The sequence below is a fragment of the Delphinapterus leucas genome, chromosome 1 (assembly GCF_059928025.1).
Source record: "Delphinapterus leucas isolate spDelLeu-1000000601 "Yukka" chromosome 1, BTC_Dleu_Yukka2, whole genome shotgun sequence".
Taxonomy (NCBI): domain Eukaryota; kingdom Metazoa; phylum Chordata; class Mammalia; order Artiodactyla; family Monodontidae; genus Delphinapterus; species Delphinapterus leucas.
In genome coordinates, this window is record NC_143129.1 from 80,966,858 (window position 1) to 80,989,598 (window position 22,741).

The 22,741-nt window shown below is 41.8% G+C and overlaps 1 protein-coding gene across 1 annotated transcript; it reads left to right on the forward strand.

The window, feature by feature from the left end:
* The first annotated feature begins 6,579 nt into the window (after nt 1-6,579).
* On the forward strand, nt 6,580-11,862 carry HRNR (hornerin). The gene is made up of 3 exons (XM_089907914.1): nt 6,580-6,717; nt 8,928-8,941; nt 9,488-11,862. Exons 1-3 carry the CDS (start codon nt 6,580-6,582, stop codon nt 10,656-10,658), a joined length of 1,323 nt encoding a protein of 440 aa, XP_089764040.1. The 3' UTR covers nt 10,659-11,862.
* The last annotated feature ends 10,879 nt before the right edge of the window (nt 11,863-22,741 follow it).

Here is a 22,741-nt window from a genome sequence, read left to right on the forward strand (position 1 = left end):
ACATAAAGCACAGGAATCTGTAGTGAAAAACTGCTTTTTAAAGACAGTTATCTGTCTCTCTTATTTTCATTAAAAATGTAATTCTACTTTAATCATTATACTTCCTGTTAATCTTCCTTTAAAGAATAGTGTATACTCCTCCCCCTCAGCTATATGTTAGTGATATAAGTTTAAATGTAATAATATAACACAAAAAATTTTGCTGCGTAGGGTTCAATAAGAGTTAAATACGAGCACTTAAGTTTTGAAGTTTCTGCCACGTTTGATATTGCATGTGACTCAAAAGTGACATATTAGGTCTTACAGCATCATCAGATTACTGTGATGGCCATACCTTGAGTTTATAGACAGAGCTTTCAAGTCTTTGGTTTCAGACTATCTACTGCATAAAAATTGCCAATATAAAAGTATAAACACTATGTCTTGCCTCTTCCCTTCTCCATTATCTTACTATAAAAATGGTAAAAACTGACCCAAACAGGCAGAGAACTAAGGATGCTTTGCAGAACAGAAGCATTTAAGCACAACCATGGAAGACGAGCCCTCAAACAAGCCTGAAAGAGGGCGTGAAACTCAGGTTGTAAAGGGCTGATGAGCAAATGGAAGATAAGGGAGTCAGAGACAGGGAGTGCTCACTGCTCTTTTAAAAAGTGAGTTATGAAGAGGTGGAAAGAATTAGATGATGGTGATAACTTAGATGACAAGTCATCATCCTTCCCCCATCTCAAGCCCTCCCTCTAAGACGTATTGCTTTTCTCAGTGTGTATGATAACAACATAATCAGACAAGCCAGAAGCCTTGGTTACTTCCATTCCCTCATCTCTCAACTGACTGATCTTCCTTATTCTACCTCATCTCCCTATGGTCTAGTATCAACATAGAAGTGAGTCAGATCATGTCTCTCCTCTGCTCAAAACCCTGCATAAGCCAACAATACTCTAGTATGTTAGATGTATGTATTACATAGAAAAGGCAGGGAGGCCTTGTGAGATGGTAATATATCAGCAAAGACTTGAAGGAGATAAAGGATTAAACCAAATGGATATCTGAGGGAAGACGTTCTTGAAATAAAATTCCTAAGGGAAGAGTGTGCCTGAAGGTTTTGGAGAACAGCAAGGAAGCAGCATGGCTTCAGCAGAGTCTATGAGGAGAGGGAAAGTAGGAGGAGAAAAGGTCAGAGAGGAAACTGAGGCCCAATTAGCTTCACACTCATTACATTCACTACATTCCCTCTCCCCTCCCTGTCCCTCTCCCTCTCTCCCTGCCCCTCCCCCTACCCGCTCCCTTACCCCCACCCCAAAAAACACACACACTAAAAGGCAAAGGTTCTGGATCTGACTCCCGTCAACCAAGGTCTATAGGTCTCGCTTTTTCCCCTCCCATACTTAAAGCTCAGACATCCCCTCTGATGTCTCCCATGCTAGCAGGTCTTTTATGCCACCTCTGTAACATCTGGAGGATCCCTAAGGAGCACTCCCAAACACTTTCTCCATCTGCCCACTTTGAGAGACCAGGTCTACATGCAGAAAGCCTCAAGTAGGTAGGAACAAAGGGATACAGGCTATAAATGGCCATGCCAATAAGAGAATAAACAGCAAGTTAAGGAGATGGAAACACACTAGTGAAAGATATTGACAGAAAAAATAAGAGGATACAAGTAAGAATGAGCTCTGGATTCCCAGCATCTGGGTGTTTTTGAGAACTTGAAGGAGAAAAGGGAGAATACTAACATGAGAGAGAGAGAAACAACTGAATAGGAAGGCAAATCCTCAAGCAGAGTTATTCCAGGGCCTAGGTCTGGAGCTGAAAGATACATCAACGTGCCTGGCCCACCTCCCAGATAACACATGTTAAGGTATAAAATTACATCAGATCCATTTTTGATTCTTTTGAGATAAGAGAAAAAATGACCCCTGTACATGGGGAGAAAGATATGGTGGGGGAAACACCTCTTGGCCAGTTTTATATTATAGCTGACTTCTTTTTGATTCCATTTACCCCCAAATCATGACCATCAACACTCTCTGTTATGTCCCTGCTTTTTACCGTCTCCTCATTCATAGGCACTAAGGTACAAACAACTCTCAGAAACTGCACAGGGAGTTGAGGGTAAAAGACAGAAAGGACAAGAGGGAGACTTTCCCTAGCATTTCCCTAAGACCCAGCAGATGGTGCTATAGGAACAGTGCCTTCCAGACAAGAGTGAAAATGTGACTGAACAGAGGTGGGAAGAAAGCTTCACTGTTTATCCTCACCAATCTTATTTGTTTGTTGGTTGGTTTTTTTTTAAGTCAAAATTAGATTCCTTAAGAATTGTCCCCCAAACCCTTCCAAGACAGGAATAGTCCCCCATTCCCTGGCTATGCTTAGGAAGAAACAGATTTGAGTTTGAATCTTTTTCTCCACTTAATAACTGACTTGAAACAAGTTTTGTATTTTCTCTGAGCCTTGGTTTTTCATCTGCAAAATAGAGGTAATAATTCCTACATCATATGGTTGTTGTGAGGATTAACAGAATGATGTACAGAAGGGCACAGAGCACTGTGCTTGGCATAAAGGGGAACGTAATTTCCTTTCTTCTGCCAACACATAAGGCACTGAAAATCCTAGAACATGTCACATACCTGAAGAAATCTCTTCTCCTGAACCCTGTCGCCTTCAAGGGGAAAAACCACTAACTAAACTAATGGCGGAAGGTGGGGGGTGCAGACTTCATGCCCACTCTGTTAATGTGGGGCACGTACTCTGGTAAAATCATGAATCTCAGTTTGAGAAAAGACTTCTCTGATAATCTAGTCTGACTCTTACATTAATAATTCTCAAAGGGGAGACAAGAGGCCAAAAGGCACATTCAACATGCCTGTTGTTTTCATGACACAAACCGAGAAACAAAGCTCATCAAACTCTGATTGTTGATTTTGCAGGATAATCAGAAAATAAAGCACTGAAAGGATTAAAACTGCTTACACGATACATGAAAGTTCCTTTAATGCCCCTGACGATAAATACAATTACTTTGCAAAGACCTCATTGCATTTTCAGCCAACAGAGATATTAAAAGTTTCTTCGTTACATCAAGTCAAAATTTACCTCCCTTTCATGGTCGCTTGTTCCCTTTCCTACCACCTCACATACACCAGCGTTCACAGACATGCATGCTTTTCTCTCTCACAAGAATTAGAGCTTCTGATGTCCACACTTCCCAGCCCTTCTCTTCCCTCTAGATTCTCCTCTCCTGTGAATCTTCCTGACAAGCAAATATAGAAGAGGGCCAGCAGGGTGGCAAACTACAGCCCAGAGGCCATATCTAGGGCATCACCAATCTGCTAAAAATGGCCCCTAAGCTAAGAATGCTTTCTACATTTTTAAGGGTTGAAAAAAACTTGTTACATGTGAAATTATGAAATTTAAGGGTCAGGTCGATCAACAGGTTTTATCGAAACACAGTCGTGCTCATTTGTTTACACATCATTTATGGACGCTTTCATGCTGCAAGAGCAGGGTTGAGTAGTTGCAACAAAGCCCATCTGGGCTACAAGCCTATAGTATTTACTACCTGATCCTTTACAGAAATGTTCGCCAACCCCTCCTGTAGGAGAGCACTGGCCCCAAAAACATGTTTTACCCACAACCCTTTCTTCCCTCTGTGGTGACAGCCAGCTCCTGCAGGAAATTAGCCCTCACTCAGCAAATTCCACCCCCACTGCAATCCCACAGTCTCAGTCACACCTCTGATGAAGCATGACAGCCAGGCCCAAATCACGCATCCAGAGGAAACGTGGCCACAGAATGGATACTGACTCTGCAGCCCTCTGAGTAACACTGAGAAGAAAACATGTAGCCTAATAATGGTAAAATTTGGAATCATATAATTTATCATTTCCCCATAGTTGCTACAACCCCTTCCCAAACCCTGATGATCATATTGCACAAGTTGTAAGTCTATGTCACTTCACCCAGCTTCAGTGAGAGTTGTGTTACATATTCACAACAGATGGAGTGTACAGCAAGGTCCTCAGGGACGATTCTTAATATAAGATTCAGTTTATATCCAGGTGAAATCATGTCCTCTGAGCTGAACACGGGAAGAGAAAGGGCAGATCCTAATCCTGTGAAAAAACAGAGGTGGTCAGTGCTGTAGTCATGCACTTACACCCTTACATGACCCTTACTCCTCTTTCATTTCGATTCAATTTGGCAAACGTTTATTGGGGACCTTTATGTGCCATGCAATGTGCTGTGTCTCCAAGTGACATAGGGATTATATAAGGCCTGTTCTCTATTCTAAGGAGCTAATAATCTAGAAGTGACATAGGCACATAGCCAAATACATTTGGGTGTCTGTGTGTGTGTTTGTGTGTGTGTGTGTGTGTGTGTGTAAAGGATATACACCAAACAATTAACAGTAACTATTTCTGGGCAGTAGGATTACATGTACTTTCATTAACTTTTCTCTATCTACATTTTCTAATTTTTTATATTAAATATTAATTACATAGACAATTTTAAAAGACTATAATAGTGTGTGATTGATATTAAAATAAAATTATGAATAGGGACATAATTATAACTCTCTCTCAAGTAATTCAGGAAAGATTTCCTACAGAATATGAAAGGTGAGTTTGAAAAATGAATAGTACGAGTTTGTCAGGAAGATAATGACGAAAAATATTCCAGAAAAATATGTAAAATAGTATGGTATCTTCAGGAAGGTTTATGAAGTTAATTACCAGTGGAGCACAAAGAAGGATAGGGAGTGAGGAGATGTGGCTGTAGAGAGGCCACAGCACAGATCATGAGGAACCTTGGATACCATGCTAAAGAGCATGGATTTCTTCCCAATGTTAGATAGTGGTTGAGTGAAAGCAACATTGATGAATGGTCACTAAGGTCTCATAAATAGACTTAGGTAAAGAAACAAGAGGACCTCTGCAGCCATTATCCGTTCCAAGAGGCAATAATATCATGAGTGACACCTTGGCTGGAGTCCTGTATAGGAAAATTAAGTTTAAAAAAGAGAGTTTGACTAGATGATCTTCACGGCTCCTAAACATCAGATTCCATGATTCATTGACATCTGGTCCGTGATGTCCCTGCACACACTCCATTCAACTTCAATTAAAATCCACATAATTTGTTATCAATGCATTATGCTAGACACCTTGTTGAACAGCACAGAGGTCTTTCATTGCAGTGTCCAGAGACTCTGGCAGGTGGGGTTGATACTAGCCCAGATTTGGGAACTGCTAACGCAATCTCAGGTGAACAGGTAAGGAAACGAGAAGGTAAACACCTGGGAGGTGGAAATGTAGGTGGATCTGGGCTTGTTTGGAAGTGAATTAGGACATCTCAAAGAGAGCAGCTCCTCCCTAAGATGGACTACTATTTGTTCTATAAAAAGGCCACTATCCCCAACTAGCAGCACCCTGTCAGCTGCTTCAATCTCCATCCTACTTGTTCCTCTGCTGAACCATTTAAGTGAACAGGAGTACTTAGGGTTATAAATTATGAGAATCCAAGATGTGCTCTAAGGCAAAGAGGCTCTGGGCACCAGGCTCCTTTGTAACATACATACTTTGGGGAACTTTGGTATAAGTTTAGCTTTACTGAGAAGGAAAATGAAGAGATAGTCGGGAGTGGTAGTAACTCCTTTCTTTGGAGTCATTTCCTTAAAGATCACAAGGCTCAAATTATCCATCAGGCAGGTTGCCTCCTTTACCCTGAGCCTTTTCTCTTTGATGTGTAATCAGTAAAGCCTGAGGGTCAGTCCCTGCTTAAAGAATGAAAGAGGGCTTCCCTGGTGGCGCAGTGGTTGAGAGTCCACCTGCCGATGCAGGGGAAGCGGGTTCGTGTCCCAGTCCAGGAAGATCCCACATGCCGCGGAGCGGCTGGGCCCGTGAGCCGTGGCCACTGAGCCTGTGCGTCCGGGGCCTGTGCTCTGCAACGGGAGAGGCCACAGCAGTGAGAGGTCCGCATACCGCAGAAAAAAAAAAAAAAAGAATGAAAACAGAAGCTGAGCCTCATAGCAGCTGTCCCTGGCTCCATATCACATAGGCCTATGGCTGACTTTGCCCACTTTGTCTACTTTCTCTGGCCCACAGTCTTGAGCATCCAGGTGAGCCCTGGTGCCCCCCAGCTGGAGTCAGGCATGCATGTGAACAGACCTGTCCCTCCCTAGTTTGAGGGTTGGGACCTAGAGCGAAACTGAGGAAGTGGATGGATCGGCGCACTCAGGATTCCTACAGCTCCCAAACAAAGCTATGAAAATTATCCCTGGTAGAGGCAGGGAGCCCAGAACAGAAAGTCATTGTTGCTCCATTCATTCAGGAATGGAAAGAAGAGATATATCAATAGATTCTGTTCCAAATAACATCACTTTCTTGCTACATGGCTTGAACAACTCATTCAACTCTGGATTGGTTCTTGATTACAACAGAATGAAATTAATCATGGCTAATTAATGCTGAACAATTATTACAAATGACTCAAACTATTTATCTATTTAAGCAAGAAAAAAGAATAATAATAGGTGGGTCTCTGTCCTTTTTTCCCCTCTAGGTTAACTGAATTTACCGAAAGATGCCTAAACTCCTACAAAGCACTGTCACTATTATCAATCTTTTCTACCAATATGCCACCCAGGATGGGGAGTGTGACATGTTGAACAAGGCAGAACTGAAAGAACTTTTGGAAAATGAGTTTGATCAAATTCTGAAGGTAAGAACTCCATGTCTAGACCGAAGACAGCTGCAATTCTTTTCGTCACCTCTTTCTACCTTTTTGTCACATACGTCAAATTCCTGGAGAACTTTCCCTACTTGGTTGTAGAGAACAGTGTTTAAAAAAAGGCTTGAAATAAAGTCAAAAGTTGACCCATGGGCTTCCCTGGTGGTGCAGTGGTTGAGAGTCCACCTGCCGATGCAGGGGACGCGGGTTCGTGCCCCGGTCCGGGAAGATCCCACATGCCGCGGAGCGGCTGGGCCCGTGAGCCATGGCCGCTGATCCTGCGCGTCCGGAGCCTGTGCTCCGCAATGGGAGAGGCCACAACAGTGAGAGGCCCGCGTACCACAAAAAAAAAAAAAAAAAGTTGACCCATAATGTTTCCATAACATGACCAAGGGAAGTGATCCTACTAAACAACAGGGGAAAATCCACAGATTAAATAATGTCCTATGTGAGTAATTCTTCTGGAAAGAAAATGAGCTGCTTCTCAGAAAAACTGCAAAATAGATGAAATGCATCTTCTTCCCTTTGTCTTTCTTCGACCCAGAACATCCTGACCACTGTCCATTACTGAGATTCTGGCACTATAAGACCTCTGAGTTCAGGAAATTAGCATCTTACTCCTAAATCATAAAACAGAGTGACTACCACCCTAAAATGTTAGCTCAGGAAATAAATATTCATAAGCTTAGATCTAGCGCTTGATCTTCAGTTCATTAAATCAAGCTGTGTACTGAATAGTTTTATTTGGGTTTCTATGGCTGCCTTAACTTCAGCGTCGGATGCGAAACTCATCATCTTCCCCTTTAAATAAGCCTCCTCCTCTTCCGACCAAGGCATAATCTGGTGCCATTCTTGATTTCCTCTCTCAGCAGGATCCTCCACCCTGCAACTTCTATCAAATTCACCAACAGTCTCTCAAAACAGCCCATTTCTCTCCATCACTATTGCTAGTCTTTGGGTCAGGCCACCTTCCACTTCCAATCTCAACATTATATGCAAATCTAATCATTCCACAACTCAACTCAAAATCCTTCAACAGTTCCCAGCTCTTAAACTTCAAGTTCCTTAACACAACTCAAAAGGTATGTTCTGGGGCTTCCCTGGTGGCGCAGTGGTGAAGAATCCGCCTGCCGATGCAGGGGACACCGGTTCGAGCACTGGTCCAGGAAGATCCCACATGCCGCGGAACAACTAAGCCTGTGCACCACAACTACTGAGCCTGCGCTCTAGACCCTGTGAGCCAAAACTACTGAACCCGCGTGCTGCAACTACTGAAGCCCGCACACCTAGAGCCCATGCTCTGCAACAAGAGAAGCCAGCGCAATGAGAAGCCCGTGCATCGCAACGAAGAGTAGCCCCCCGCTCGCCACAACTAGAGAAAGGCCACACACAGCAATGAAGACCCAACACAGCCAAAAATAAATAAATAAAATAATTTAAGTTTTTTAAAAATCGTTTAAAAAAAAAAAGGCATGGTCTCATCCCTATTTATCTTTCTAGCCATATCTCTTGACTGTTAGACTCTATATTTAGCAATCCTGAATCTCTCAGTTCCTTGTATGAGCCATGCTTCCTCTCACCTCCGGCTCTCTGTTCATATTGTTCCCTCTGCCTGCAACAATCTTTTGCCCCTCATGCTCTCTCCATACCCCTTTATTTGGCTAATTCCAACCCATCATTCAAAACACACCACTTCCTCTCATTAACCATCCTTGAACCCCCAGTGGTTGTCCTCTGGTATAATGTTTCACATGAAATTATCACCATACATGGAACTTTTAAGTTTGTGTGTCTTGCCCAGTAAACGTTAAGTTCCATTTTGTCAGGAACCAAACTTGTTCACTGCTTTATCCCTGAACCTCACTCAATGCTAGGCAGATAGTAGGTGCACAATAAATGTTTGTTGTTGAGTTAATTAATTAAGTAGTTAATTAATTAAAAGCTGGACAAATAAAGAAAAGCCATATAGAATTAAAGCAGTTATCCAAAATTATTGTTTATAAATTAGCTAGTCATATATATTTGACCCATTCCTTAAAAAATAATCAATTCCCTGTTCCCTGTCATCTTCCAGTTGCACCCTCTTCTAGCTATTCATTGCATATTCCTTTTTCTCTTTCTGCATGAGATAGGGCAGTCCAGCCTAAAGGACTATGAGGCTGAGCTCCACCTAAGTAAGCTAAACATTCATATTTCTACAGCCTTCCTTCAACTGGTTAGCTCAGTGTGTGCTGCATACTCACAGAGCTTCCTTTTGTACCTTGTTCCTATACAGAATCCAGATGACCCAGACACTGTAGATACCATCATGCAAAATCTGGATTGAGACCATAACAAGAAGATCGAATTTACTGAGTACCCTCTGATGATGTTCAAGCTGGCTCAGGCTTGTAAAAATCGTCGGCAAAGACTACTGCCAAGCTTCAGGGTCAAAGCAAAAAGATCACAGTCACCAGCACCAAGAGGAACAGAGTGAAACAGAAAAGGAGGATGAAGGGCAAGAACTGTCTTCTAGTCATTCAAGTTGGAGTGAAGGAAAACATGATTCTTACTCCAGAGGCTCCAGGGGCAGCATTAAACACCGGTCTGGGTCCAGCTCCAGAAGAACTGGGCATCAAGGAGGCTTATCTAGTTCTGGGCACAGGCAAAGCTCTGGGGAAAGAAAGAGAGAGTCAAGTTCAGGCTACTTCAAGAATAATAAGCATGGTTCTCATCAGCACAAAAGGTCTAGGAGTGAATAAGCTGGTTATACTCATTCAAGGAACTGTAGCACAAGATCAAACTCAGCAAATCAGTCAGGTACTTATGGAGAACAAGGGCATGTGTGCCACACAGAGGATCAGTCTTCCAGTTCTGGCCAACACTGGTCTGACTCAAATGAATCTTTAGGGAAGAGACAACATCAGAAAAAATCATGCCAGTCACTTAGTAAGCAGCATCGTGGAGTCATCTCAAGGAGTTGTGGAGGACAAGACCACTGGTCAAATTCAAATGAGCCCACTGGTTGTGGTCATGGCTGTGGCTCAGGCCAGCCCTCTCAACAGAGATGGCATGAATCAAATGAAGGATATCAATCAGGAACCTGTGAAGAACAAGGATACTGTTCTACTCCTAGTTCGAGTGAGGTATCCAGTTATGGCCAACACAGGTCAGACTCAGGATGGTCTTCTAGCTCTATCCAACGTGGGTCTGGATCAGGTCAATCCTCTGGCTACAGACAACACAGATCTGGCTTAGGTCAGTCTTCTGGCTTTAGGCAGCATGGATCTGGCATAGGTCAATCCTCTAGCTATGAACAGCATAGTTCTACTTCAAGACAGTCACCAAGCTGTAGCCAACATGGATCTGGCTCAGGTCAGTCATCCACCTGTGGCCAACACAGTTCCAGATCAAGCCAATCTCTTAATCATGGTCAACACAGGACTGGATCAAGTCAGACTTCTAGCTATGGCCAACAAAGGACTAGATCAGGCCAGTCTTCTGGCTTTAGACAACATAGGTCTGGCTCAGGAGAGTCTTCTGGCTTCAATCAGCACAGATCTAGCTTAGGTCAATCCTCCAGCTATGAACAACATGGTTCTACTTCAGGACAGTCACCAAGCTGTGGCCAACACAGATCTAACTTAGGTCAGTCTTCCAGCTATGGTCAATGTGGCTCAAGTCAACATGGCTCAAATCAGTCTTCTAGTCACAGCCGACACAGTTCTGGCTCAAGTCAGTCTTCTGGCCACAGCCGACATATATCTGGCTCAGGTCAGTCTTCTACATTTGGTCAGCATTGTTGTAGCTCAAGAGAGTCATCTGGCTTTGGTCAGCATAGATCTGGCTTAGGTCAGTCCTCTAGCTATGAACAACATGGTTCTACTTCAGGACAGTCACCAAGCCGTGGCCAACACGGATCTAACTTAGGTCAGTCTTCCAGCTATGGTTAATGTGGCTCAAGTCAATGTGGCTCAAGTCAGTCTTCTGGCCACAGCCAACATGGATCTGGCTCAGGGCAGTCTTCTAGCTTTGGTCAGCATGTTTCTAGCTTAAGAGAGTCATTTGGCTTTGGTCAGCATGGATCTGGCTTAGGTCAGTCATCAAGCTATGGACAATACCAATCTGAATATGGTCAATCTTCTAGGCATGGAAAATATGGTTCTGCTTCAGGTCAGTCCTCCAGCTTTGGACAAAAATGGTCTGGATCAGGTCAATCTAGCTATGGCCAACACAGGTCTGGCTCAGGTCAGTCTTCTAGTTGTGGCCAGCATGGATCTAGTTCAAGACAGTCTTCAAGCTATGGCCAATATGAGTCTAGCTCAGGTGTGTCCTCTAGCTATGGCCAACCTAGGTCTGGAGCAAGCCAATCTTCTAGCTACAGCCAACATAAGTTTGGCTCTAGTCAGTCCTCTAGGTATGACTGTTATGGGCCCAGATCAGGTCAGTCTAGCTTTGGGCAACATGGGTCTAGCTCAGGAGAATCGTCTGCCTTTGAGCACGGATCTAGCTTAGATCAATCATTAAGCTCTGGATAGCGTGAATCTAGATATGGTCAATCCTCTGACTATAGACAACATGGTTCTGCTTCAAGACAATCTTGAAGCTGTGGTCAACATACATCTGGATCATGCCAGTCTTCTAGCTATGGCCATTGTGGGTCTGGATTAGGTCAATCTTCTAGCTATAATCCACAGAGGTCTGGATCAGGACAGTCTTCTGGCCATGTCCAATGTGACTCTGGCTCAAGTCAGTCCTCTAGCCACGGCCAGTTTGGATCTGGATGGAGTCAGTCTTCTAGCCATGGTCAACACAAATCTTCCATGGGTCAGTGTTCTACCCAGAGTCAACATGGATCTGGCTTTGATTAGTGTCCCAGTTCTGAACAATATGGGCCTGGCTTATGTCACTCATCTAGCCCTGGACAATATGGTTCTTGATCTGGTCAGTGTTCTAGCTCTGGACAATATGGGTCTGGCTCGTGCCACTCATCTTGCTCTGAACAAGGTGGTTCTGGATTTGGTCAGTGTTCTAACTCAAGTTCAAGTGGAACTCATGAAGGGTAGAGCAGACCCCAAATAGGCTCAACCCCCAATCAGTCAAGAAGAAACAGCCAGGAATGGTCAGGGTACAGCCAGAAAGAAAGAAGTAGGAGTTGTAGCCCATTAAGTAGCAAGTCGAATGGATATGAGAGTATTCATGGACAACCAAGAACATGTAGGCAACAAAGCCAAGGACGGAGCCTGGGTCAAAGGGAATCTGGCTGTAGCCATTCAAATTGTAATGAAGGGCAAACAGGAAGCAATTATAGACAAGATGAAAGCTCCTCAAGTTGTGGCTTTAGACAGTTTACACCCTCCTATGGACAGCCTAGATCCAACACTACCAATACATTGTTAATTTGCAAGGAGGATAATAGACAAGGTGGCTATTATTACCAGAGAGAAGGAGGTAACTATGAAGGGGGAGATACAAACTCAAATTCCCACAATTTCCATAGCACCACTCCACTCTCTGAATATGTCCAAGAGCAGTGGTACTAATTCAAGGAATGAATAATAAATAGAAGTGAAATTAACTCAAGTAGTAGTTTAAGAAATATGAAACTTATATACAAGCAATTCATTATGAAACTTCTTTCTAACACTGGATGTATCTATTTCTGTCTTTGCCTTTTAAACATGTAACTGTACTCAATTGCTTGTTATTGGGTTCCTTCCAAAGGATGTACAGTATGGGGGCTACTTAGTTAGGAAATACTGAGTTGAATAAATAATGTGTGGGAATAAATTTGGAAGAATAAGGCAAAGCATTTGAGGAGCCTGGGGTTCAGTTGAGGTGTCTTTTTGAGAGCTCCTTACTCACCATATGATGCCAAAACTAATGTTTCATCTCTAAAGAGCAAAAAATTATAAATGTGTTACCAGTTCTGGAGCCAAAGCTTCTATTATAGTAACATGGACCATAATTTTTTGTGTGCCCCACAATGGATGACAGCAGAAAAAAGAAGACCCTAAAAGCAAAGACACAGCATTGATAGTGTCTTTGCTTATCAAAACCACCAAGCCCCTATTCTTAGCTGCATCTTTAATGAGTAAACTAACAAGAGGCATTAAAAAGTGGCACCAGGTGCTTCTCCCTAACCTGTGAGTGAGAGCATTTTTTTCTTAAAGGGCAGGGATGAATCAGGTCAGGATTAAAAGATCCAAATGTGGGCTCTGGGACTTCCCTGGTGGCGGAGTGGTTAAGAATCTGCCTACCAATGCAGGGGACAGGGGTTCGATCCCTGGTCTGGGAAGATCCCACATGCCGCGGAGCAACTAAGTCCATGAGCCACAACTACTGAGCCTGCGCTCTGGAGGTCACGAGCCACAATAACTGACCCCGCATGCCACAACTACTGAAGTCTTCGCACCTAGAGAAGCCACCACAATGAGAAGCACACGCACCGCAACGAAGAGTAGCCCCCGCTCGCCACAACTAGAGAAAGTCGGTGCACAGCAACAAAGACCCAACACAGCCAAAAAAAAAACAAATGTGGGCTCTGACCTGGTTTCAGCAAGAAAGATCTTGACCCCTACTACTAAGAATTTTCTCCAGGTTAAAAAAAATTTATAAGAGCAATAGCGTGAAAATACAATGGCTCTAAACTACTTCTGTAGTTCACTGGCCTGCCTCATAGGACAATACCATTTATACAGCGATTGAACAAAACACTGTCAGCCACTGCTTCATAGTTTCTTAGTTTGACTGTCACATATTTGTTTCAAGTCTTTGGCTTCAAATAACTGGACTGCATTAAAACTGACAATAAATAATGGTGATCAAATACTGAGGTTTGTCTCTGCTTCAATTCACTCTCACACACAGGTGGTCAGACTAAAAACTAACTTAAATAGTTATTTTCCAAGGCCCTGTCCTTCACAGATAACCCAGAATATGTAAATAATTTTTTAAATTCAAAAACAAGACAACTCAATCTTAAAATGAGCAAAAGATCTGATTGGACACTTACCAAGCAAGATGTACAAATGGCCAATAAGCACCTGAAAAGACGCTCAATGTCCTTAGTCATCAGAGAAATGCTAATTGAAAAATAATGAGGGGCTTCCCTGGTGGCGCAGTGGTTGGGGGTCCGCCTGCCGAAGCAGGGGACGCGGGTTCGTGCCCTGGTCCGGGAGGATCCCACATGCCGCGGAGCGGCTGGGCCCGTGGGCCATGGCCGCTGAGTCTGCGCGTCCGGAGCCTGTGCTCCGCAACCGGAGAGGCCACAACAGTGAGAGGCCCGCGTACCGCAAAAACAACAACAACAACAAAAAAACATAATGCGATACTACTACACACACATTAGAATGGCCAAAATTAAAAATACGGGCAATACCAAGTGTTGGTATTACTGGTGGATAGTAAAATGATAATGCTTTTTGATGACCTAGACCCAGAGGGGTGGGATAGGGAGGGTGGAAGGAGGCTCAAGAGGGAGGCCATATGGGGATATATGTATACATATAGCTGATTCACTTTGTTGTACAGCAGAAACTAACACAATATTGTAAAGCAATTATACTCCAATGAAGATATTTTTTAAAAAAAGAAGAAAGTAAAATGATATATTCACTTTGAAAAATAGTGTGGCAATGTCTTATAAAGTTAAATATACACGAGTATATGACCCAGCAATTCTACTCCTAGGTGAAATGAATACATGTCCACGTGAAGATTTTTACATGAATGTTCACGACAGCTTTAATAATAATACCCAAAACTTAAAACAACCAAAATGTGCACAACTGATGAACAGATAAACAAATTGTATAGCCATCCAATGAAACACTATTTAGCAAAGAGAAAAGAATGAACTGCTCATATACATGACATGGATGAACCTCAAAAACATTATACTGATCAAAAGAATCCAGACACAAAAAAAGTATATACGGACTTCCCTGGTGGTGCAGTGGTTAAGAATCCACCTGCCAATACACGGGACATGGTTTCGAGCCCTGGTCCAGGAAGATTCCATGTGCCGTGGAGCAACGAAGCTCGTGTGGCACAACTACTGAGCCTGTGCTCTAGAGCCCGAGAACCACAACTACTGAGCCCGTGTGCCACAACTACTGCACCTCTCATGCCTAAAGCCTGTGCTCCACAACAAAGAGAAGCCACCGTAATGAGAAGCCCGCGCACGACAATGAAGAGTAGCCCCCGCTCGCCGCAACTAGAGAAAGCGCGCGCACAGCAACAAAGACCCAACGCAGCCAAAAAATTAATTAATTAATTTTTTTTTAAGTACATGTTATATGATTCCATTTATAGGGAACTATTAAAGACAAATTTTAAAATACAAAACATAGAAAGTAGACCAGTGGTTGTCTAGGGCAGGGAACAGAACTTATGAACTTATGAATTAGCTGGAAAGAGGAACCCAACGGAACAGTCCAGGGTGATGGACTTATTCTACATTGATATATATTTACATCAAAACTCATAAAATAGTATACTTAAAATGGTGTATTTCAATACCACAATAAAGTTAATTTTGTTTAAAATCTCCACATGGCTTTTTGTGAAACTTGATACACTAATTCTAAAATTTATATAGAAGATCAAAGAATCAAAAATAGCCAGGACAATTTATAAGATAAATAAGGAGGAGGAATGTCACCTTAACAGATATCAAACTATGTTACAAAGTTATATTATCTAAGACAATGTGGAATTGTTGTAAAAACAGACATATAAAGCAATGGAGGGACTTCCCTGGTGGTCTAATGGGTAAGACTCCGCACTCCCAATGCAGGGGGCCAGTGTTCAATCCCTGTTTGGGGAACTAGATCCCGTATGCATGCCGCAACTCAGAAGTCCACATGCTAGCAACTAAGAAGTCTATATGCCACAACTAAAGATCTACATGCTGCGATGATGATCCCGCATGCCACAACTAAGACCCAGCACAGCCTAAATAAATAAATAAATATTTTTTTTAAAAAAAGCAATGGAACATCCAGAACAGACCCAATTAAGTTATAAATGTCCATAAATCAAAAGACATTCTCAAAAAGTAAAAATGACAAGCCATCGATGAGGATAAAACTTCTGCAAGGCCTATAAACAACAAGTAATTAATAGCTAGACTGTACATAGAACTTACAAATATCAAATTAGGAAAAACTGGCAAAACTTACAAAAAGAAAGTTTACCAAAATAGAAATTCGAACAGCGAAGTGACATTTTAAAAACAATGCTTAGGGAAACATAAAATTAAAATACAATGAAATACCATTTCATACAGATCAGGTTAGAAAGAACTAAATTCTGGCGATATCTAGCATTGGAGAGGACTGGAGCAATGAAGGTCTACATTGGTAACCATTTAGGAAGCAATCTGGCAACGACACAGGAGTCAGACAATGTTGCAAATAACTTAAAAGTTCAACAGAGGAATGGATAAATAAATTGTGACATATCCATATACTAGAATGCTATACAACAGTTAAAATTAATGAGATATACCTGGGGTGGAGGGGAGGGGAGTACAGAATACAACACCGAAAAATATTCCACATTGGCATGTAGACTGTTTTGAGTTGAAGGCAATCAAGGCCTAGCAGACTTAGGAAGAGTTTTGTTTCAGAGGTTGGTTTGTTTTTGCCTCTCCCTTAACTGTCTAAAAGGGTTTCGGTAGGGGGCCTATACCAGGACCAGAGCTATTAGCAGAGATAACTTTTTGTATCAGAAAGACTTACCTACGTGGCCTGGAAAACATTTGTTTACCAAACATTTGCTCTTCTCAACTTCCTGTGATTTTTCTTCCTCCCTTTGAGGACCCCTACCCCCTTCTCCTTTGCTCAGAATGGTATATAAGCCTCATTTGCCTGACTGCCTTTGAGTCTCTTATTTTTATGGTACTCTCATATGTATGAAATTAAATTTGTTTTTCTCAAGTTAATCTGTCTTACATCAATTTAACTATTAGACTAGCCAAAGAACCTAGAAGGAAAGAAGAGAAAAGTTTTCTGCCCCTAAGTATATTCAGATCTTCCTCAACTTATCATGGGAGTTATATCGCAATAAAACCACCGGAAGGTTAAAATATCTTAAATTGAAAATGCATTTAATATACCTAACCTACCAAACATCATAGCTTAGTCTAGCCTACTTTAAATATGCTCAGAACACTTATATTAGCCTTTAGTTGGGCAAAACCATTTAAAACAAAGCCTATTTTATAACAAACTGTAGTACATCTCATGTAATTTATTGAATACTGTACTGAAAGTGAAAAACAGAATGGTTGTAAGTGCATCAGTTGTTTACCCTCGTGATTGCATAGATGACAGGGAGCTGTGGCTCGCTGCCACTGGCCAGCATCAAGAGAGAGAACTGTGCCACATGTCACTAGCCTAGGAAAAGATCTAAATTCAAAGTACAGTTTCCACTGAATGCTTATCATTTTCAAACCATCACAAAGTTGAAAAAGCGTAAGCCAAACCACTGTAAGTCAGGGGCTGTCGATGTATCTCAATATGGAGAAGTCCCCAAAATATAAAGTGAAAAAATTGTAAAACATGTATATGTTGTGTGTTATCCTTTATAAAGTGTTACAATATACATCATAATACCATATATTATTTGTAGTTAACACATACTTGGTAAATATAAAAATCTTTATGGGAATGTTAAACACCAGATTCAGGATAGTGGTTACCTCTGGAGAGAGGGGAGAAAATGGGACTGAAAGAATAAATGAGGCCAAAAGTTTTCTTAAGCCAGTTGATGTTTATTATATTATTCCCTACACTTATTTGTAAACCATAATTATTTCACAAAAGGAGGACACAAAGATCAATGTGAGCATGCCATCAAGGACCGCTCAAGGGAGAAAGTGTTCTGACAAGCTACTCCACTGACATACATGGTCCAGCGTGTCACAGGAGTTGAAATAAACATATCAGCAGCTCAATGCCTGATGAGATTCATCAACTGAATCACACAACCAACTGTCTGGTTCAGACTTGAAACTTACCAGAGAACCTTCTGAAATGTTGGCTTCCTATAATTTTCCCAAAAGGCCAAAGCATTCACTAGCCAGATTAATAAAGACACCTAGTATTTCTGACAGCACATTTCTGATTGGAAATTAATAAGCTGGCATTCTAGTGTTCATGCTTCACACCCTGGTTAGTTTAGTTACAAAGAAACAGCTTTCCTAAGTCTAATCATCTCTGAGACACTGATATCAGTGTACATCTGAGTCTACAAGGATGAGGACCAAACTCTAACCCTTTTACCAGGCAATAACTCAACCTTACTTTTTGCCTCTTCCAAATTTCAGGGTTCAGGAGAAAGAAAATTAAGATAAAGCAAAAAGAAATTCAAATAAATGCCTCGTTGTACAGATAAGCCAAGTTTTTCTTAATATTCCTCTTCTCCTTGTTATGACTCCAAAATCTAAGAACCATAGTGTTTCACCTAAGAGAAAGGGGTAGACTAACTGTTTGGGGCAGGATCTTACAGGATCTTAATAACTTATCCAGGGTCTGGATCCCAATCCAGAAAATAAAGAAAGTCAATTTTTTTTCTGTGCATTCAATATGCAATTAATCTCTGGGAGACAGATTCATACTAAGCAAAGTCTTTAACAGTCCAATTTTTAACAAAAGATAGATATGCACTGAGAACAGAAACCAGTTGTCTATCATGGGAACTTCCTTCCCACTGGATAGATTCATTTAAGAAATATCAGAGGTTCTTCGATGCGCTTTAGAGCAAAGGAGTTTGATTCTCAAAGTGTTGCCCTATCATGATTTAACAATTTGTCTTAAAAGGGAAAGAGTATGAAACTAACATTTTTATTGAGTTCTCTATGAACTGGGAATACTAAATTATGTGCTGTACATATATTATTTAATAATATTATTTATTGCTTAATTTCAGTCTCATAGCAACCCTGCAGCTAGAGGAGGTACACTCATTTTATTGAAGAGGAAACTGAGACTCTGAAAGGTCAAGTGACTTGCTTACGTTAGTAGAGACAGGATTTAGACCCAAACCAGTCTGACTCAAAAACACATGTGAAGGTACCATACGTCTTCCACTCTAGTAATATTTCTCTTTAAACAACTACAGTCAAACTTCTAGGACCAGAGCAGCCCCCTCGTCTGGACACCGCTGGAGACACACCAACTGGTACTCATCCTGACTCTCCTTTTCCTACCCTCCATGCAAAGATAATGTCCTTGAGGGACACTTGGGAAACACCCCTGCTCATTAGCAACATACATAAGAAAAATTTTAAGGGAGGGCCCCTGCGGCAGATAACTCATCTCCTCACATTTTATTTATCTGATCACATTTAATGCTTCTCATTAGGTTCAATTCCAGAGGGTGGCATTTCTGACCTAGTCCTCCCTAGTGCATGCCTTATTTGAGGTTCACTAGGGACTACTTATCAACAACCTCCCACAGCCTAGCACTCTTTAAAAACAAAGACCCTACATCAATTCCCCCATCAGCCAGAATTCCCTGTCTCTGCCCTGCCCGCATCACCCACTCCTGTGTCCTCTGACTCCCTCACTCTGTACTCTCTACCCCATATATGAAAGATCCCTGAGCAGCCCTCCCGGCTCCTGCTTGGTCCTTATCTACAAGTCCTAGTCAGAGCATTCCAGATGTTGAAGATATTATATCATCAGGTAATCTGAGATAGAGCTATGACAAATTTGCCATGTAATACTCCCAGACTGCACAGGCAGAGAATGAAACTGCATGTGCAAAGACATCAAAGAAGTAATATGTTCAGGGACCAAAGAGTAGATGTCTTTGGCTGAAGCATGTAGGCAAAGAGTATCAGGAACTGTGCCTGGAAAAGCTAGTTGGGAAAGGCTTAAGTGGACTGTGAGGTACACAGAGAAGAAAAGTCAGGGAAGAACACTGATAAAGATGAATCAAAATAGGAGGAGAAGCAGGGGAAACTGCTGTTCCAGAAGCCAAAAAAGAGAACTCCAGTAAGTAACAGGCATGAATATAAAATGTATTTTAAAAAGTGACAATAAATAAAACCAGAGAGAACTGGCAGAAGAGTAAACAAATAGATCGATATATCTGAATAAACAGTCCAGAAATATACATACCTATATATGTATTTTTTTAAAGGACACATGGAGTGTCTGCTACATACTCAACATATGTAAAGCACTTGGAGAAGTGCCTAATCCACAGACATCCTCCGGTAAATGTTAGTGGCTACCCTTATTATTATTTGTTGTTGTTGCTGCTGCTGTTGCTGTTATCATTATTCCAAATCAGTATGGAAAGGACAGATTCTTTCAAGAAGTTTGGTAGGAAAGAGAAGTAGGAGAGTAAGCAAGGAAGACAAAAGATGCCTTTACAAAGAACGAAATTAAAGTATGGGTTGAAAACCTAGGAAGCACCCAATAAAGTTTACTAAATGAGTGAATAATATTTGTAAGCTAAGGAGAAGGAGACTGAAAAGAAAGAGATGGTTGATACCAAAAAGGAGGTTCATTGCTGGCTCAACGATCTGGAAGAAATGACAGAAATGGAAGCAAGAGCACATATAGCAAAATCAGCCCTAGAAAGGAATAGGATTTCTTATATGCTTGAGGGTAAAAGGAGGTAAAAATGAGTGAAGATATTATTATCTCAGTGTTACTAAAAGAGGTTCCTAGGATGAGAATTATCACCTGAGGTACTTATTCAGAAAGCTAATTCTTGGACTCCCCCCAAGACCCACTGAGTCAGAATTTCTAGGAGATGGGATCCAGCAACCTGCATTTAAATGATCTGTTGGATTCCTTTGAGAAGAATGGAAGTTAGGAGAATTCACATCTGTTGCCCCTATGGAGAAAGCAAAATTGACCCCTTGCCCATCGCTATTATGACTAAGTACACCAGATCCAACTGTTGCAGAGGGAAAAAAATCTTTATGCCCTGAGATAACCTGAAAATACGGAAGAAGATTCTACCTAAAATTAGTGCCCCCAAGTCAATGAAGCCTTGAGCTCTTTCCTGTAAACTGCTGACTCCCTCATGAAAAATGTTTCTCCCTGACTTTCGTAATACTGACATCTACAAGTATGATAATCAATCACATGGGAAAATCACTGATTTTTACCCACAAGAAAGGACCAACTGTAACCTTGGTAACCTCATGATTTTTTTTTTTCCTTTAAATGTCTCTATGTCATTTATTCAAAGAAACATTCTTCTCAAGACTGGACTCCTAATGCATTTTAGACACTCCACCATCTTAACAAAGAAGGAAGTGAAGTGATCTGCTAAAAGGAATATAGGGAGGGAGGGAGGCTTGAAAGGAGTGGGAAAGGTGTGAAGCACCTGTTGAGGGGTCTGGGAAGGGCATAAACTAGGAATGAGGAAAGACTGTCAGGTAGGATTCAGAGACTAGATAAGGTGGAAAAATCACAAAGGTGTAGAGAGAAGCGAATGCACCACAGTATGTGATATCGCCAACACCCAACAGGCTGGCAGAATAAGCAAAGAAAATGGCAGATATGAAATCAGCAGGGTAGGTGTGAGGACAAGTGAAGGGTCCAAGGCCCTGAACGGCCCCTAGTGAGGGTTACAAGTATGGGAGAAAGAGACATCTTACAGTATCTCTCCTGGGCCCAAACTGTGCGTGTGAAGGGAGGGATAATCTTACAGTCAAATTTCCCCCAATGTAGTAAAGATGGGCCTTCCTAGCAGCAGCAGCTTTTCAGGTAAAGGTAAATAACAATATGGAATATACTAGGACCTATGTATCAATGCCAGGCCACGTACCCCTTTTTAACCTCACAACTCTTTGGAGCAGAGATCCTTAAGCTTTTCAGTGTGCAAACTGGGGTTCTTAGAAGTTAACCATGAGTCCAAGGACACACAGATCAGCCATGATGTAGGTCAGAAGTGACCAACCACAAAACTCATTCTCAATCCACTAGCCCACACTAACTTCAGGAGCAGCAGGCTCCACTCCACAGAGTAAAGGGAAACAGCATCATAGAAAACCAGATGTCTGATAGAATACGGGGTTGCAGGGAGTTTTTCAAGGAAGAATTAAGGATATAGGGACCTTTCTTGGCAACAGAACTAAAGAAAATGAGAGAAGAAAAATGTAGGAGAATTACCAGAGGGAGGAAAGCAAGTAACAGGCAATAAGTAGCTGTAGATTGTATATCAGATTGCTGGTTGAAGGCGTAAGTATTTGGAGGACGTGAGGGGGAGGACACAGGGAGGAGAAGGAAGGGAGAGGAAGAAAACAAGCTCAGCCCATCATGATCATTATCTGTGACATCTCTCAGTGGAGGTGGAGGCCCTGTCTAGATGAGGAGTCACTGAGACTAGCAGGAGGAGCTGATCTCATTGCACCCTTAATCCAGTCCTTTTCTTCTGCCCACTTTGGGAGCAAGCTGGGTGACCAGATTTGTGCCTCTTTGAGATGCTTACCCACTGCTGACAAACTCACGATGCATTATAACATAACTTTCAAAAGTGTGATTATGGAATCCAGGACAGATTATGAAAGAAGGCAAGACGGAGACTGGCAGGCTGAACGAATAGAGACAGAATAAAGAACAGGTTTATTTAAAATGCACACCCAACCAACCAGCAGCTCCACTCCTAGTCTTGTATCTTAAAAGAAAGTGTACATATATGACAATAATAATATCTAACATTTATATAAAACTTAGGATAAGTCAAACTTATTATATGTTACTATACTGTATGCAACCCTCTCAATTACCCCATGAGAGAGAGAAATCCATACTCCCATTTTACTGATGAGGACAGTGAGGCACAGCAATTACGTAATTGGCTATGGTCACCATAGCTAGCATTTGAACCCCAGTGGTGTGACTCTAAAGTTTTTCTTCTTAACACAAGGCACCAACTATGGCTATGAAATCTGTCCACTGTCCAGAGATGCCCACAGGGAGCAAGTCCAAGAAATCCAATGCATGTCCACGTAACAACCCCACATATCCTTAGCACAACGCTACAGCCATGTGAGTACTTT